This window comes from Salmo salar, chromosome ssa16 (genome assembly GCF_905237065.1).
Source record: "Salmo salar chromosome ssa16, Ssal_v3.1, whole genome shotgun sequence".
Lineage (NCBI taxonomy): Eukaryota > Metazoa > Chordata > Actinopteri > Salmoniformes > Salmonidae > Salmo > Salmo salar.
Window position 1 is genome coordinate 18,362,750 of NC_059457.1, and position 17,043 is coordinate 18,379,792.

At 43.2% G+C, this 17,043-nt stretch overlaps 1 protein-coding gene across 3 annotated transcripts in view; it reads right to left on the reverse strand.

Moving 5' to 3' along the window:
* Positions 1–9,245: 9,245 nt before the first annotated feature.
* LOC106573315 (protein BANP) overlaps positions 9,246–17,043 on the reverse strand; it is a 71,977-nt gene continuing 64,179 nt past the window's right edge. Inside the window, exons 13-14 of one of the 3 annotated variants that reach the window (XM_014148265.2) lie at positions 10,079–10,235; positions 9,248–9,916 (exon numbers count right to left, since the gene is read on the reverse strand). In XM_014148265.2, coding sequence (XP_014003740.1) covers positions 10,119–10,235 — 117 coding nt within the window. In that variant the 3' untranslated portion in view covers positions 9,248–9,916; positions 10,079–10,118. Of the gene's footprint in view, positions 10,236–17,043 lie in introns of all 3 variants that reach the window. The other 2 variants (XM_014148266.2, XM_014148264.2) reach the window with 2 other exon arrangements.

A 17,043-nucleotide genomic window follows, 5' to 3' on the forward strand; every position in this document is an offset into this window, starting at 1 on the left:
GCGTTGTGGACGGGAATGGTGGATGGGCATAAGCATCCGCCTCTGGTGCCACCGGTTGCATGTTCGAAGTTGAGGTACGTTGCAAACCTTCTGGCATGAGGAACATAAGCATCCGCCTCTGGTGCCAAAGGTTGCATGTTCAAATACAGTGATAGAAAGTTGTTTTTGAGATGTTTGTTTTAAGCCTATCCCTAACCTTAACCCTTACCTTAACCATTCGGAGTTAATGCCTAAACTTATCCCTAACCTTAACTAAACTAAATGTCATCACTAACTGTGTATTTTAGAACCAAATGTATGTGAACTTCGCAGGTTACGAGCTGGTTAAGGACTGAATATGTCAAAAGTTGTTACATTCTCACGTCATCACTTCCGGAAGTTCAACGTGAGGACATCACTGTGGTCTGCAAAACAGGCTTCGGGGAGGACAGGACACACACAATGTAGTTTTCAGAGGTTAAACTCACCTATGACGTCCAAATGTAATATTTCCAAGTTGCGATAGGAGTTGTAATTCTTTCCATCAGAACTGTAGGCCACACTTTTCTTGTCGCTGTTAAAACCAGATTTTGAGCCACAGGGCAACCCTTCCTGCTCCATCTCAAGCCTGGTCCCACAGCATGCAGGGTCTCCGCGTGTTGGGTGATTCGTTTTCCTGATGGACTTCGTCATATATTCATATAAGGAATTGTCTTTATTTCACAATTTCTATTATTTAGGGGACGTCTAAAATAAAATATGTAGGCGCGTGCTATGCCTGTTTCCGCATCTCGACCCATTACTGCATGAATACTCCGCTTAATCCAGGTGGGAATTTTGAACAAATCTTGCCAAAAAGAAGAACATCTAACAATCTCCTGGTGAAGACGAGTAAAGCATGTTGCGATTTTCTCTACAAAAATCTCCATAAAAACAAGTGTCACAACAGGCATTTTTCTTCAATATGAAACAGACTTTCCCCTCTTAGAATTGGAGTTGACACGTTACATAAACGGTGCATACCTAATGTAACAAATTAAGCAGACTGTCAGAAAAATTCTAACATTTTGTCCAATATGGGTTAAAAGGACAATCTGCAGTTGCTATATCCATTATTTATCCTATAATTTAATATTTGAAGAATACACATTTATAAAATGCATCATGAGCTCAGTTAAACTGTCATACCTCATCAGAACCCAAAATGTAAGCTTGTTTTATGCCGATGTTTGTAAACAAAGCAAATGTCAACAAACACTAGGCCAATATAGCCTCAAAACATGATTTAAACTATCATTTTCATGGCACTGTTTTATTGCTTTAGCATTTGTGGGAAAAAATTATATTTAAGTCATGGTACTGGTATTAGCATTTTTCACGCATCATGTTCAAATCATCTATAAGGGACTTTGTTGAGCTACACAATCAATTTTAGATACTTTCAGATGATTTGGACATGATGCGTGGTCCTCTCAAATATGTCTCCTTGGCCTGGCTTACTCAAATGCCCAAGATGCATATTTCCGCCTTCACTTCACTAATGCAACACAATTGAATAGCTGTAAGCAAATGTTTAACTTGTATCACATATCTTTCACCCATCATGCCATATTGGCAATTACCTCAAGGGAAAGATCATTTATAACAAAGAGCATTTCATATGCTTGACTGTTCCCATTAGAATGCTTGATACCTGCAGCTGGTATGTCTCATGTTGGTGGTCTGCACTCTCCAGCCTGCAGGCAGTTGGATAAATAATGGGAGCTCCTGAGTTCCTCAGACTCTGTGATCCCCAACCTGTGAAATCTCCACGCACTCAATGACCCATTTCTCTAATCAAACCAGTGTAAACACAATGCAAACACTCACTCATTCCCTACTCAACATACAAACAATATCTCTCACCATAAGCCAGCCGTGAATCCCCTGGCACAGGACCACCCACTCTCACAGAGATCCATATGTCAGAGCCTGGGAGATGTAAAAGGATGGTGAGGAAATGTGCTTCTTAAACAGTGACTCTGCCCTGGTGTTTCAGCCTAGTGTGAGCCAGCATCAGACACATCCTGGCTCTGAGGAGCTTTGCTTTCACAGGATTATAACAAGTGCTGATTTATTTCCCTGGAAACAATATGATTGGACTAAAATAAAAAATTAAAAAGCCAAACTATGTTCTCTGCATTTTACGTATCCCAGGATAACCCTTCAAGCGTTGTAAAACTTCACTTTGGCAATAAAGCGTAGATATAGTAAACAACAGTGAATCTCCTGGTCTCAGATCAGAATGTGCTTTAGCCAACTCCCCTGATAGCCGTTGTCATGCTATATATATGTCATGCCATACATACAACTATGGAAAATCATTGGATCGTTCATGACAGTCTGAGGAGTTGGCTAAGCACATATCAATCTACAACCAGGCTGGATCCTTGATGGGCCTGCCATCAAAAGAACATGGGAACATGTGGGTGTTGAGAGGAGGATGGGAGTCATTCATATCCGTCTCCACGAGGGGGCAAAAGGGGGCTTAGCTCCCTCATTTGAAACTTGTGCCCCTCGGTTTTAGTTTAATGGCAGTTTTATTGCAAAAAAGTTTAAATGATTGAGTGAAAGGTTGGCGCAAAATCTGTATCTCTGCTGCGCTTTGTCAACACAATGGACAGAGTGCCGCGGCTGTGTATGGGGGCTATGGAATTGGAAAGCCACCGGGCCGGTTAGATATTACTCCTGTGGGTTTCCATAAAAAGTGGTAAAAAATGCTTCAACTGTGGTAGGCTAAGTGAATAACGTGGTTTGATTTATAAGGGCGGGGTCAAGTTGACCGTTGAAGCTGCTTCACTCAACCCTGCCTCACACCCCACCACTAGAGTTTATTTAGCTTCTTAGCTAGCTGTAAAAAGCATTAGTGTTATTAGCCTTAGCCTATTTAGCTAGCTCGAACCAGCTAACCCAATTGAGGTGATTTGCGATGAGTTGAACCGCAGAGTGAAGGAAAAGCAGCCAACAAGTGCTCAGCATATGTGGGAACTCCTTCAAGACCGTTGTAAAAGCATTCTTCATGAAGCTGTTTGAGAGAATGCCAAGAATGTGCAAAGCTTTCAACAAGGCAAAGGGTGGCTACTTAGACAAATCAAAATATATTTTAGATTTTTCAAACACTTTTTGGTTACTTCATGATTCTGTGTTATTTTATCGTTTTTACAATGTAGAAGATAGTAAAAACAAAGAAAAAACGTTGAATGAGTAAGTGTCCAAACTTTTGACTGGTACTGTATATGTCGCCGATTGTCGACATTATTGAGTTCCTTGTTTCAAACCAGCAATCACTGCGGGGGACATTGGATGCGATAGGGGAGGGGAGTAGTGGACTTGTTCTGTCTATGATGGAATATTCTCTCCAAAAAGGAACTTTCCAAGGTGTTAAGCACCATACCCCAAAATGCCACATACACGTCATACAATATTCCAAATGAAATCGTGGGGCTCATGAATGAGATTGGTTTCTTTAACTATTTCCTCAGTGACAGAGAATCTTGGTACACAACTGAAGGTAGACGGGACCAAGGGTCCTACAGGATGTGAAAATATATCCATTGAGTGTAAAAGATTGTTCTTCAGCATGTTGGATGCTGTCATTGGTGAAATGTTAGAACGAACACAACAGCCAACTGGTGGAGGCCCTGTGTGCCCTTGACCCAGAGAGCCATGAGTTTTTAGATGTGAAAAAGGTGAAACCACTGCTGGAATTTAGCAAAACAGATTAGGTGATAGCTACTGTAAATTTAGTGACGCTCACCAGTTTTTGCAGACTGATACCGCCCTCTCCAAATGGACCCCACTTGATATCCTTCAATGATTCTCTGGGCCTCTCTCCACTATGCCGACCGTGCTTAGTGCATTGAAACATGGAGTGACTTTTGGGATATCCACAGCTACACGCGATTCCAAATTTCCCACTTTGACAAACTTGTTCAGCCAGCACAGAAGAAGCACGCTATACCTAAGGGAAGCTCAACTAATCCAACTGGCATTTGACGGGAATCTTACAAGAAGATTTATGGGAAAATGGAATGATCGATTACTCAGGAAGTTCCACAGAGCATCAAGGAGGCTACAACTCTTCTGAAAAGGTAAGAAAAAAACTAGCTGTTTTGTTTTATCAACATCTTTATTTAGTATGTAAAGCGCTGTCCATGGTGCTGAGAGCGCAGTGAAGATTTCACACCAACCAGAATTATTGGTTAAAAGCATTTGAACTTTCATGTTTATTGTGGTATAGAATGACATAAGCAGAATTCAATACAATTACAATGCAAGAACCCAAATGACGCCCCTGGGTATTGCTACATATCGGTACGTTTCATCATAGAAAGATATTCGATTATGCGTTTTCTTGGTAGCCTATTGGTTTTTGTGGTTGTAAATGGAACTGTTGGTATTGTTTATGCTAGGCTGGCATTGCTTAATTGATTCCATGGGTCGAATTTGATCCACAGAAGTGTTACGAACCGGCTCCGAGTTCGCAACAAAAGGGAGACAACGTGGAGACAAGGAATATCAAAATATATATTTATTAAATAAAGTAACTAAAAACAATGAACAATGGTTTGTGTAATCAGTAGTGTCAGTGAGTGTTTTGCATGCCTGAATGTAATAGTGCAGGGTGTTGAAAGGTGCCAAAGCAAATAACCAAAAAGCCACAAAACTACCACAACATAAATTAACAAACGTGTCTGCATGGAGAGAGTCTCTTTCAATGACTGTGGAAGAGGTCTCTTTATCCTGGGACACACCGGGCCCAGGTGTTTCCCATCTAGCTGACGACCCTCCCAACTCCGCCCACCGGCATCCTAATAAGGAAACAAGAACAAAGAGAATACGGCAGACAGAGTGGGAGGGTCGTCACAGAAGTGTATTGTGCCATATCACAACGTGTTGCTGAACTGATGAGCGGCTAATTTTCCATGTTTGAAGCGGGCCTATACTTTAGGCCTATTTATTTGGCAAGACAGCTGTGCATGGCTGCGTCTCACTGTAGTTGGCTATATGCTGTTTTGGATCTCAAGTCGCCTTTTGTTTACTGCGTTTGTTTACTGTTACTGTAACTATCCTAAATATAGATTGTGTCATGCTTTTAGCGATCTGATATTTTGTTTACTAGGCCTACTACTTGATACCTCCGTTTTGTTCTGTATGCAGTCATTCATTCGCATTCGCAGTTGTGTCGGTATTCTAAGCCAAACTGCTATTCAGTATTTTTGTTTGCATGAATATATAACTAGGCTATTACTTTCAGCATTTTGCTAGCATTATTTTGGTAAGACAGCGGTGTGTACGTTGGATTCAAATAGGCTGTTTAATAGGTGAATTGCCCCATCTATCTTGTAGCCTGTATTCATTACCAAAACGGCCTTGCTACTTTAGTGTGTCGGGCGCTGTCCGTGGTGCTGATACAGCGCACTGGACTACAGATTTCGCACCAACCTACACTATATATACACGCAAGAGTATGTGGATACCCCTTCAAATTAGTGGATTCTTCTATTTCAGCCATACCCGTTACTGACGTAAATCGAGCACACAGCCACGCAATCTCCACAGACAAACATTGGCAGTAGAATGGCCTTACTGAAGAGCTCCGTGACTTTCAATGTGGCACCGCCATAGGATGCCACCTTTCCAACACGTCAGTTCGTCAAATTTCTGCCCTGGTCAACTGTAAGTGCTGTTATTGTGAAGTGGAAATGTCTAGGAACAACAACGGCTCAGCCGCAAAGTGGTAGGCCTCACAAGTTCACCGAACGGGAACACCGAGTGCTGAAGCACGTACAAAGAGTCTGTCCTCGGTTGACACACTCACTACAGAGTTCCAAACTGCCTCTGGAAGCAACGTCAACACAAGAACTGACTAATCTGTATTTGGCGGATGCCAGGACGACGATACCTGCCCCAATGCACAGTGCCAACTAAAGATTGGTGGAGGAGGAATAATGGTCTGGGGCTGTTTTTCATGGTTCGGGCTAGGCCCCTTAGTTCCAGTGAAGGGAAATCTTAACGCTAGAGCATACAATGACATTCTAGACAATTCAGTTTGGGGAAGGCCCTCTTCCTCTTCCAGTATGACAATACCCCCGTGCACAAAGCGAGGTCCATACAGAAATGGTTTGTCAAGATCGGTGAAGAACTTGACTGGCCTGCACAGACCCCATCGAACACCTTTGGGATGAATTGGAACACCGACTGCGAGCCAGGCCTAAATACCCAAAATCAGTGCCCGACCTCATGAATGCTCGAGGCTGAATGGAAGCAATTCCCCGCAGCAATGCCACAGCATCTAGTGGAAAGCCTTCCCAGAAGAGTGGAGGCTCTTATAGAAGCAAAGGGGAGACCAACTCCATATTAATGCCCATGAGTTTGGAATGAAACGTTCAACAAACAGGTGTCCACATACTTTTGGTTATGTAGCGTACCTGTCACTTCAAAAGCCCTCAAGGATCTCAGTCTCAGCATTTGAACTTTGTTTTTGATATAGCGTGATGAGCATAATTCAATATAATTCCAATGCAAGACCCCCCCCCACACACACACACACAAAAAATGGCTGAATTTAATTGCCCCCTTAGTCACCTTATCCTGGTGTCCGGTCTGGAGTCATTTCACCCTCTCTTTTTCTGGTCTCTCCTCCAAACTTAGCCACCCCATTCCTTCATCATTTATCTCTGTTTTTCAGCAGGATTCCGTGCCGGAGCTCAGAAGGCCCATGCAGTTGCCAGGGCCCAGGGTTGTAAAAGGTCCCCCAGGTCCCCCTTGGATTCAGAGGGGGAAGGGAGGAGGGAAGAGCAGGCCAGGGGGAGGCTGGGACTGCCCATGCCAAAACGTACTGCTCTACAGTGTCAAAGAGTGTGTGAGAGTCAGAGTTCAACAGAGGAAGACAGCGAGACGAAAGGAGAAACCGAGTGGGATTGAAACAGACAGAGCGTAGGCAGACAGAATGAGAGAAAGTAAAGGGAAACAACAGATGTTATCAAGTTCTGCTCTCCTAGTACGACTGGTTCTTGCTGCCGCTCCAAAATACTGTACACCATTACGTCACACTGTGTCTGGGAAATCTCCCATATGCACTAAAGTGCGCCGAAGAGCCGAATTTATCTGGAATAGAATCACTCCTTACACACACCCCGACATGTACTGTATGCATGAACAGGTGTGCATACACACACACACACACACACACACACACACACACACACACACACACACACACACACACACACACACACACACACACACACACACACACACACACACACACACACACAGGATGTGTTTCTTGAAGGGAGGGAGTGAGTGAAAGTGATCTGAATGAGTGATCTGTACAATTAATCCATATGAGTGTGTCAAGTGTGGAAACTTACATCAGACAACGTAAGCCATCTTGTAATATAACCCCACTGTGTATGTGTATAATCTGTTCCTCCTGAGCATGTCTAACTCCATGTGAATCTTTATCAGTGTATCATGGTTAATTGTTTACCAGAAAGTGTTAAGTTTGTTTACCTGGATTACATTACATGGAAGACAGACCCACATGAACGACAGGGGCAGTAGATCACCTGCTGGGTGTCGACAAACACTGGCGGATCAACATGTAGAATTGTTGGGTAATTAATAGAAAATGTCAGCTGATGTTTTGTGGTATGAGGCGATAGGACAGCCACCAGCTGGGCACAGCCATCATTCATGTTGGTTTTGTTTTTCCTCTTAGAAAAGATAGGCCCTTAAAGTAATGTAAATGGAAAAACACAGGCTAGCTCAAAAATAGCACAGCAATAGCATATCATCACACACCATGGACCCAAACACCCAAGTGTTGAGCAGTGAGCGCTCCCTCCCACTCTCTTAACATCTCCACAGAAGCATATTTCTGTACATCTTGAACCTCTTGAGATTGATTTGGAGTTTGTTGACCACTGTCTAAAAAGAGAAGATGAAAATACAGTTGAAATGTAAGAGCAAAACTTACATTTGTGGCACCACAAAATATTTTATTCACATGAACGTGTCCTCCACAGAAATACAGCAGGAAAAACAAAATGTTTATTTTTCTCTGGATACTCTACATGTAAGTCATTGTCAATGTAGTCATTGCGTGCTAGGAATATGGGACCAAATAAACTCAGCAAAAAAAGGACCCTGTCTTCAGGACCCTGTCTTCAAAGATAATTAGTAAAAATCCCCAAACTTCACAGATCTTCATTGTAAAGGGTTTAAACACTGTTTCCCATGCTTATTCAATGAACCATAAACAATTAATGAACATGCACCTGTGGAACGGTCGTTAAGACACTAACAGCTTACAGACGGAATGCAACTAAAGTCACAGTTATGAAAACGTAGGACACTAAAGAGGCCTTTCTACTGACTCTGAAAAACATCAAAATAAAGATGCCCAGGTTCCCTGCTCATCTGCGTGAAAGTGCCTTAGGCATGCTGCAAGGAGGCAGGAGGACTGCAGATGTGGCCAGGGCAATAAATTGCAATGTCCGTAATTTGAGACACCTAAGACACCGCTACAGGGAGACAGGACGGACAGCTGATCATCCTCGCAGTGGCAGACCACGTGTAACAACACCTGCACAGGATCGGTACATCCGAACATCACACCTGCGGGACAGGTACAGGATGGCAACAACTGCCCGAGTTACACCAGGAACATACAATCCCTCCATCAGTGCTTAGACTGTCCGCAATAGGCTGAGAGAGGCTGGACTGAGGGCTTGTAGGCCTGTTGTAAGGCAGGTCCTCACCAGACATCACCGGCAACAACGTCGCCTACAGGGAAGACATCCTCCTCCCTCATGTGGTACCCATCCTGCAGGCTCATCCTGACATGACCGTCCAGCATGACAATGCCACCAGCCATACTGCTCATTCTGTGCGTGATTTCCTGCAAGACAGGAATGTCAGTGTTCTGCCATGGCCAGCGAAGAGCCCGGAACTCAATCCCATTGAGCACGTCTGGAACCTGTTTGATCGGAGGGTGAGGGCTAGGGCCCCTCCCCCAGAAATGTCCGGGAACTTGCAGGTGCCTTGGTGGAAGAGTGGGGTAACATCTCACAGCAGGAACTGGCCAATCTGGTGCAGTCCATGAGGAGGAGATGCACTGCAGTGCTAAATGCAGCTGGTGGCCACACCAGATACTGACTGTTACTTTTGACCCCCTTTTGACCCCCTCCTTTGTTCAGGGGCACATTACTCCATTTCTGTTAGTCACATGTCTGTGGAACTTGTTCACTTTATGTCTCAGTTGTTGAATCTTGTTATGTTTATACAAATATTTACACATGTTAAGTTTGCTGAAAATAAACACAGTTGACAGTGAGAGGACGTTTCTTTTTTTGCTGAGTTTACTAAAAACATTTGAGCAATTGCATTAGGAAAAAAATATAATTACCACATTTTTTTTGAGCATACAATATAGCTCAGTAATTTAATTACTTAATACAGTCATTATTGCTCATCTTTATCAAGGGTGTGAATAATTTCAGACCCCACTGTATGTGGGTTAACCAATATGAAAACAAGCTGGGAAAAGATGGCAACGAAAGCCGCGGTCCAGACCAGAAATGATGGACAGACAGGCAAAGCCAAAGAAAACTCAACTATGAATAAGTGCCCGTTTTAGGCTTGTACTACTTTCCACAGCAGTCCAACATGACACGATTGCAGGATGCTATAGAGGAGAACAGTACAGTATTGGTTGTGTGAAGTACGTGTCCAGGGGGTTAGCCTAGCCTACTGTAACTGTAAATTGAGCCAATCGGCTTAACTTCTAATAGCTCCATGCTTTTCCAGTGCTGAGGTGTAGCCAGTGAGGGTCGGTCTGCCTGAGCAGCATCCTTCATGGGTGGGGTTTAATCCCAGTCCAGGTCCTCTTCTGATGATGACAATCAATCAGAGGAATAACTAATTAACTAAAACACTTCTCTTGATCTGTTCTGTTGACATTTGCAAATTTTTCTCTCTTATTTCATTGTTTGTTTATTTAAAATTGTCTCTATTTATTGAATCCCCCACTCCCCATCCCTTTCATCCACACCTCTGTATCTCTGTGGTGGCCATCTCTCTCTCCAGGCACCTCAGGTGCCCACAGAACTGACAATCTGCACCACCTCCCCATTCTCCCCTGTTGGCAGATGGATGGATCCCTCCTTCTCCTCCATCTCACCCTGCATGGCTGGTGCCAGTTCTGCCGCCTGGGAACGGAGAGTTGGGGAGAGAAAGGAGGGGAGGGAGGAGAAGGGGAGTGGGGGCGGGAGGAAGAGATGGGGAGGGAAGAAACAAGGGAGGAAGAGGGGTAGGAGAAATGCAGGAGAATATAGGGAAGCCAGGGAAGAGAGAGTGAGGAGGCCAGCAGAGGAAGGGGAGAGACAGAGAGCAGTGAGTTGGAGGGGAGAGGTGGAGAGAGAGGGAAGATGAAGATGAAACCAAAGTAGAGCAAGAGAAAGAGACAAGTTATAAAATATAGCTGCAAGCAGACATTGCAGGGTTCAATCTATGGTCCCATAGCGGCACCATCAGGACAATTTTGACACCTCAACCTAGGATGAGCTTCTTCTGTAATCCTTACCACGCTTGCCAAATTTCAGACCTCAAAATCGAACAGATCATGCAGTATGCTTTTCATATAATTTGGAAAAATGTTCATGACGTTGACTACTTTAAAATGTCTTCTCCAGAACCGCTCAGCACCAAATTTGGAGTATAGCATCTATGGATGCACGTCTTCAAACCTCTTAGATGTAAAGTCTTCTGTTTAGGGGACATGCGTGTTTCTGGTACTGGTTCAGACCGACATGTTTGTTATAAATCGTTCAGTGTACACTGAGCAATAGCTTAGGTTCCCAAGGACACAGTAGTATATTTTTTTGCGCCTGTATGACATAGGATGTGAAACCTGAAACCACTTGAAGCTTGGATGTCCCTCCTACCATTACATTCACTCTTCCGACTGTCCATCAACTCATGGCTGAACCATATGACAAAGCACATGCCTGCAATCCTTACATCGTAGCGCAGCAGGGGAGAGTGGTTTCATTGCTATAGCACATTCCGAGATTGATTTATAGCCATTAATCTAAAATGCTTAATAGGTTTTAAACAAAAAACACTGTCATAGTTCCTAATGAGCTAGATCTCTGTGTGACATTCACAGCAGTGGGGCCAGATTTTTTTTTATCAAGAGAGAAACCTTTAGAAAATATGTACTTTACAGTTATATGGAAGGTTAGTGGTTTTATAATTTGATTATACAGTGTATATTTAGAAAGCACATAAGTAATTTCAAGCCTTATTCAAACAGTTTTGTTGAATAGGAAATATACTGAACAAAAATATAAAAATGCAACAAAGTGTTGGTCCCAAGTTTCATGAGGTGAAATAAAAAAGATCCCTGAAAAGTTCCATACGTACAAAAAGCATCTCTCAACTGTTGTGCACAAATTTGTTTACATCACTGTTAGTGAGCATTTCTCCTTTGCCAAGATAATCCATCCACCTGACAGGTGTGGCATATCAAGCAGCCGATTAAACAGCATGATAATTACACAGGTGCACCTTATGCTGGGGACAATAAAAGGCCACTAAAATGTGCAGTTTTGTCACAACACAATGCCAAAGATGTCTGAAGTTGAGGGAGCGTGCAATTGCCATGTGACTACAGCAATGTCCAACAGAGCTGTTGCCAGAGAATTGAATATTAATTTCTCTACCATAAGCCGTCTCCATCATTTTGGAGAATTTGGCAGTACGTCCAAAGGGCCTTATAACTGGAGACCACATGTAACCACGCCAGCCCAGGACATCCACATCTGGCTTCTTCACGGGATGGCCTGAGATGAGCCACCCAGACAGCTGATGAAACTGTTGTTTTGCACAACCGTAGAATTTTTGCACAAAATGTCAGAAATCGTCTCAGGGAAGCTCATCTGCGTGCTTGTCAACCTCACCAGGGTCTTGAACTGACTTCAGTTCAGCATCATAATCGACTTCAGTGTGGGGAAATGCTCACCTTCGATGGCCACTGGCGCGCTGGAGAAGTGTACTCTTCACGGATGAATCCCGGTTTCAATTGTACCTGGCAGATGGCTTACAGCTGTATGGCGTCATGTGGGCAAGCGGTTTTCTTATGTCAACATTGTGAACAGAGTGCCCCATGGTGGTGGTTGGGTTATGGTATGGGCAGGCATAAGCTACGGACAATGAAAACAATTGCATTTTATTGATGGAAATTTAAATGCACAGAGATACCGTGATGAGATCCTGAGGCCCATTGTTGTGCCATTCATCTGCTGCCATCACCTCATGTTTCAACATGACAATGCACTGCACCATGTCGCAAGGATCTGTACACAATTCCTGGAAGCTGAAAATGCCCCAGTTCTTCCATGGCCTGCATACTTACCAGACATGTCACCCATTGAGCATGTTTGGGATGCTCTGGATCGACCTGTATGACAGCGTGTTCCAGTACCCGCCGATATCCAACAACTTCCCACAGCCATTGAAGAGTGGGACAACATTCCACAGACTATGCGAAGGAGATTTGCATGAGGCAAATTGGTCAAACCAGATACTGACTGGTTTTCTGATCCACGCCCATACCTTTTAAGGTATCTGTGACCAACAGATGCATATCGGTATTCCCATTTATGTGAAATCCATAGACTAAAGATTAATTAATTTATTTCAATTGACTGATTTCCTTATATGAACTGTAACTCAGTATAATGTTTTTGTGTGTACGTCCTAAAAAATGTAATTTGTGCGAACAGCATGCAGACAAAAACAGGCCTTTCCCAAAATGTGAAATACAATCGTGGGAAAACACTGTTGGAAAGCAAATGGCTCTTGCTGAAAAGAGAAGACAAATCTTGCTGGTATAGGCTACCAAATTGTTTTATCAACTTCCAAATATTGTTTTACAAAGTAAAAGCAGAATACAAAGCAGAATTGCATAAAATGCGTTTATGAAAACGCAAAACAAATCTTGACCCAAGGCTACAAAATTGTTTTCCCATGTGTGCAAATTCTGTAAGCACCTCTCCTCTTCTGCTCTATGCCACTACACAAATGTGATGATATGCATGCAATGCTTTATCATAAAGCTTTGTTAAAAAAAAAGATAACGCATTCTGGTACCTCAGAGCTCCCCAGGTCACCCCCCTCTCTCGCTCACTTTTTGTTCTGGCACCTCCCGCTTTACAAATTAAGCAATGGGTGAAGGGCTATAGTCTCTAATAAAATGCAGACGTATTATCTCCTGGGCCAACCTCTGATCCGAGAGGCACGGAGAGGTGGAATGGGTAAACCCCAGTAAAAGATGAGTCAAGGAAGAGTCACTGCGCACATAGAGAGAGACAGAGAGAGAGACAGAGAGAGACAGAGAGAGAGAGAGAGAGAGAGAGAGAGAGAGAACCGCATTGAGTCATTCTTTCCTGGCCAAGATGCCAAAGTTCTCCCCAACAGCATACCTGCAGGGTTTTTTCTGCAGTTTTGAAAATGATTTAGCGTGGGAAAACATTCAGTGTTAACTTAAACGACTAAAACCAGGAAATTGGCTTTAAAAACTGCCAATTTTTTCTCAGCCCCATGGCATAACTTTCTAGATATGCAGGAAATTAGCTTTAAAACAGAATTTGTTTCTCTCTGCCTCGTGGCAAATGTGTAGAATTACAGGAAATTAGCTTTAAAACAGCAAAAAAATGTAACACACCATTGACCACAACCACTGCCACGCCCCTGCCCACAACCTAAGCCCAATTTGGACACAGAAAAAAAACTTGACCTGCATCTTTTAATTCTCTTACTCTCAATGTAGCTCTGCTGCACCGGCACAGCAACAGCAGTAAACTCAGCTCAACTCTCTAGGAACAGAGGTAAAACACTAGAGGAGTGCCAACACATAACCTGCTCCCCAGCAGTAAGATGAGGGAGGCCTTTTCTATTACAGCATATTGGATGACTTTCATTGATATTCCATTCATCCAGCTCAATGTAACAGCGATAGGTTTAGGCTACTACATGATACTCAAATTTTCCCTGTACCTATCATGAGGTTGCAACCACCTAGCCTATGAATGAAAGTTTACAACGTAGGTACACATAGGTAGAGAGACAGTGACACATTTAATACCGCCTTGCACACTCTTGCCTGCATCCAGCTAATATAGGGTGTAGTCATTAGTCCAACAGTTGCAAACGAGAGTTTCTATTGGACAAATTTTGTTCTGTTTGCTTCCGTTTAAGAAACGCTTTTCAACAGAATCGGCGGAATGAATAGACACCTGATCACATGTAAACACAGTTCACTTTCATAGCAGCCATGTTGTATTCCTTCTTACATCTATGCACTCTCCTCCTCTCACCTTGTCCCTTCGCTTGTGGACTTCAATGCACAGCACATCAGCTGTATGTGACCAGGCGAAAAAAAAAAAAAATTCCAAGCCAACCCATATCACCACTACAGACAGCCGTCATCATTGTCACCTTATAAGCTAAAGTAACGTCATAGTCAACATAGCTAGTAGAACTAACGTGTTAGTAAACCCGCTGCAATCATGCACTAATGTTGTAGAATCAGTAAGCAGTTTAGCACTTACACCGGCGACAAAACATTTGTAAAACCAAAAGCTTACCTTGACTTGGAAGAGCTCCAGTGTTGTGTTGGATAGTCATAGCCAGCTAGCTAACATAGCATCCCTCTGTTTGAGCAGAGTGTTTGAGTAGGCTAAACAAGCTAGATTCACTTGCTAGGTAAGTAAATGAAACTGGAGAAAAATGTTAATCTCTCTCTCACTTGCTTCTCCTTCATTTTGGAAGAAATGTATGTGTTAAAAACTAGTCAACTATTGTCTTTCTCTCGCTTTGAGTCAACTACTCACCACATTTTATGCACTGCAGTGCTAGATAGCTGTAGCTTATGCTTCCAGTACTAGATGAATTCTCTGATCCATTGATTGGGTGGACAACATGTCAGTTCATGCTGCAAGAGCTCTGATAACTTCTGGAGGATGTCCTCCAACCTGACATAATTACTGTGTAAGTCTATGGAAGGGGGTGAGAACCATGAGCCTCATAGGTTTTGTATTGAAGTCAATGTACCCAGAAGTTTATGGCAAAAAAGCCAGTCAATGTACCATATCTTACGGCAAAAAAAAGAGCTTCTGCATATCAGGACAGCAATCACTCACCTCGGATTAGACAAAGATTTTTTCAACAAGCAGGACGCACAGGACATTCTCCGAACACCCGGCAAGGCCAACATCCCAGTTATTTGCAAGAGGAAGAGACGTAGGTACAGAGGACACAGAGCGGGGTGCCTCGTAAGGATCCGCAGAAGGCGAGTGGGAAAGCTGCCGTGACCGTCAATATAACTCGACAACGTGCAATCATTGGACAATAAATTAGACAAGGTACGATCACGAATATCCTACCAACGAGACATCCAAATCTGTAATATCTTATGTTTCATGGAATCATAGCTAAATTATGAAATTGATATTCAGCCAGCGGGATATACGCTGCACCAGCAAGATAGAATAGCACACTCCAGTAAGACGAGGGGGGGAGCGGTCTGTGCATATTTGTAAACAACAGCTGGTGCACAAAATCTAAGAAAGTCTCTAGATTTTGCTCGCCTGAAGTAGAGTATCTTGCGATAAAATGCAGACCACACTATTTGCCTAGAGAGTTTTCAGCTATACTTTTCATGGCAGTTTATATACCACCACAGACAGATGCTGGCACGAAGACCGCACTCAGTATAAGGAAATAAGCAAACAGGAAACCGCTCACCCAGAGGTGGCGCTCCTAGTGGCGCTCCTAGTGGCCGGAGACTTTAATGCAGGGAAACTTAAATCAGTTCTACCTAATTTCTATCAACGTTAAATGTGCAACCAGAGGGAAAAAAATTCTAGATCACCTGTACTCCACACACAGAGACGCGTACAAAGCTCTCCCTCGCCCTCCATTTGGTAAATCTGACCACAATTCTATCCTCCTGATTCCTGCTAGCACCAGTGACTCAGTCTACAAAAAAAGTGGTCAGATGAAGCAGATGCTAAACTACAGGACTGTTTTGCTATCACAGACAGGAACATATTCCGTGATTCTTCCGACGGCATTGAGGAGTACACAACATCAGTCACTGGCTTTATCAACAAGTGCATCGAGGACGTCGTCCCCACAGTGGCCAAAAGTTTTGAGAATGACACAAATATTAATTTCCACAAAGTTTGCTGCTTCCAGTGTCTTTAGATATTTTTGTCAGATGTTACTATGGAATACTATAGTATAATTATAAGCATTTCATAAGTGTCAAAGGCTTTTATTGACAATTACATGAAGTTGATGCAAAGAGTCAATATTTGCAGTGTTGACCCTTCTTTTTCAAGACCTCTGCAATCCACCCTGGGATGCTGTCAATTAACTTCTGGGCCACATCCAGACTGATGGCAGCCTATTCTTGCATAATCAATGCTTGGAGTTTGTCAGAATTTGTGGGGTTTTGTTTGTACACCCGCCTCCTGTGGATTGACCACAACTTCTCAATGGGATTAACTTCTTTGGGATAGGGGGCGGTATTTTGACGTCCGGATGAAAAGCGTGCCCAAAGTAAAACTGCCTTCTACTCAGGCCCAGAAGCTAGGATATGCATATAATTGGTAGATTTGGATGAAAACACTCTAAAGTTTCACTAAACTGTTCAAATAATGTCTGTGAGTATAACAGAACTGAAATGGCAGGCGAAACCCCGAGGACAAACCAACCCCCCCCACCCCCCAAAAAAAATCATCCTACCACTGATTTCAATGGCTGGCACTTTTATAATAGGGCGAAATTGCCCGATTGCAGTTCCTAGGGCTTCCACTAGATGTCAACAGTCTTTAGAAAGAGTTTCAGGCTGGTTTTTGGAAAAATGAGCCAGAAATTGTAGTTTTTCTAGGTGGCTCCCATTTTGGCTGTAGTGTTTCCAAGCGCGTGAATGAAAGCGCGTTCTTTGGT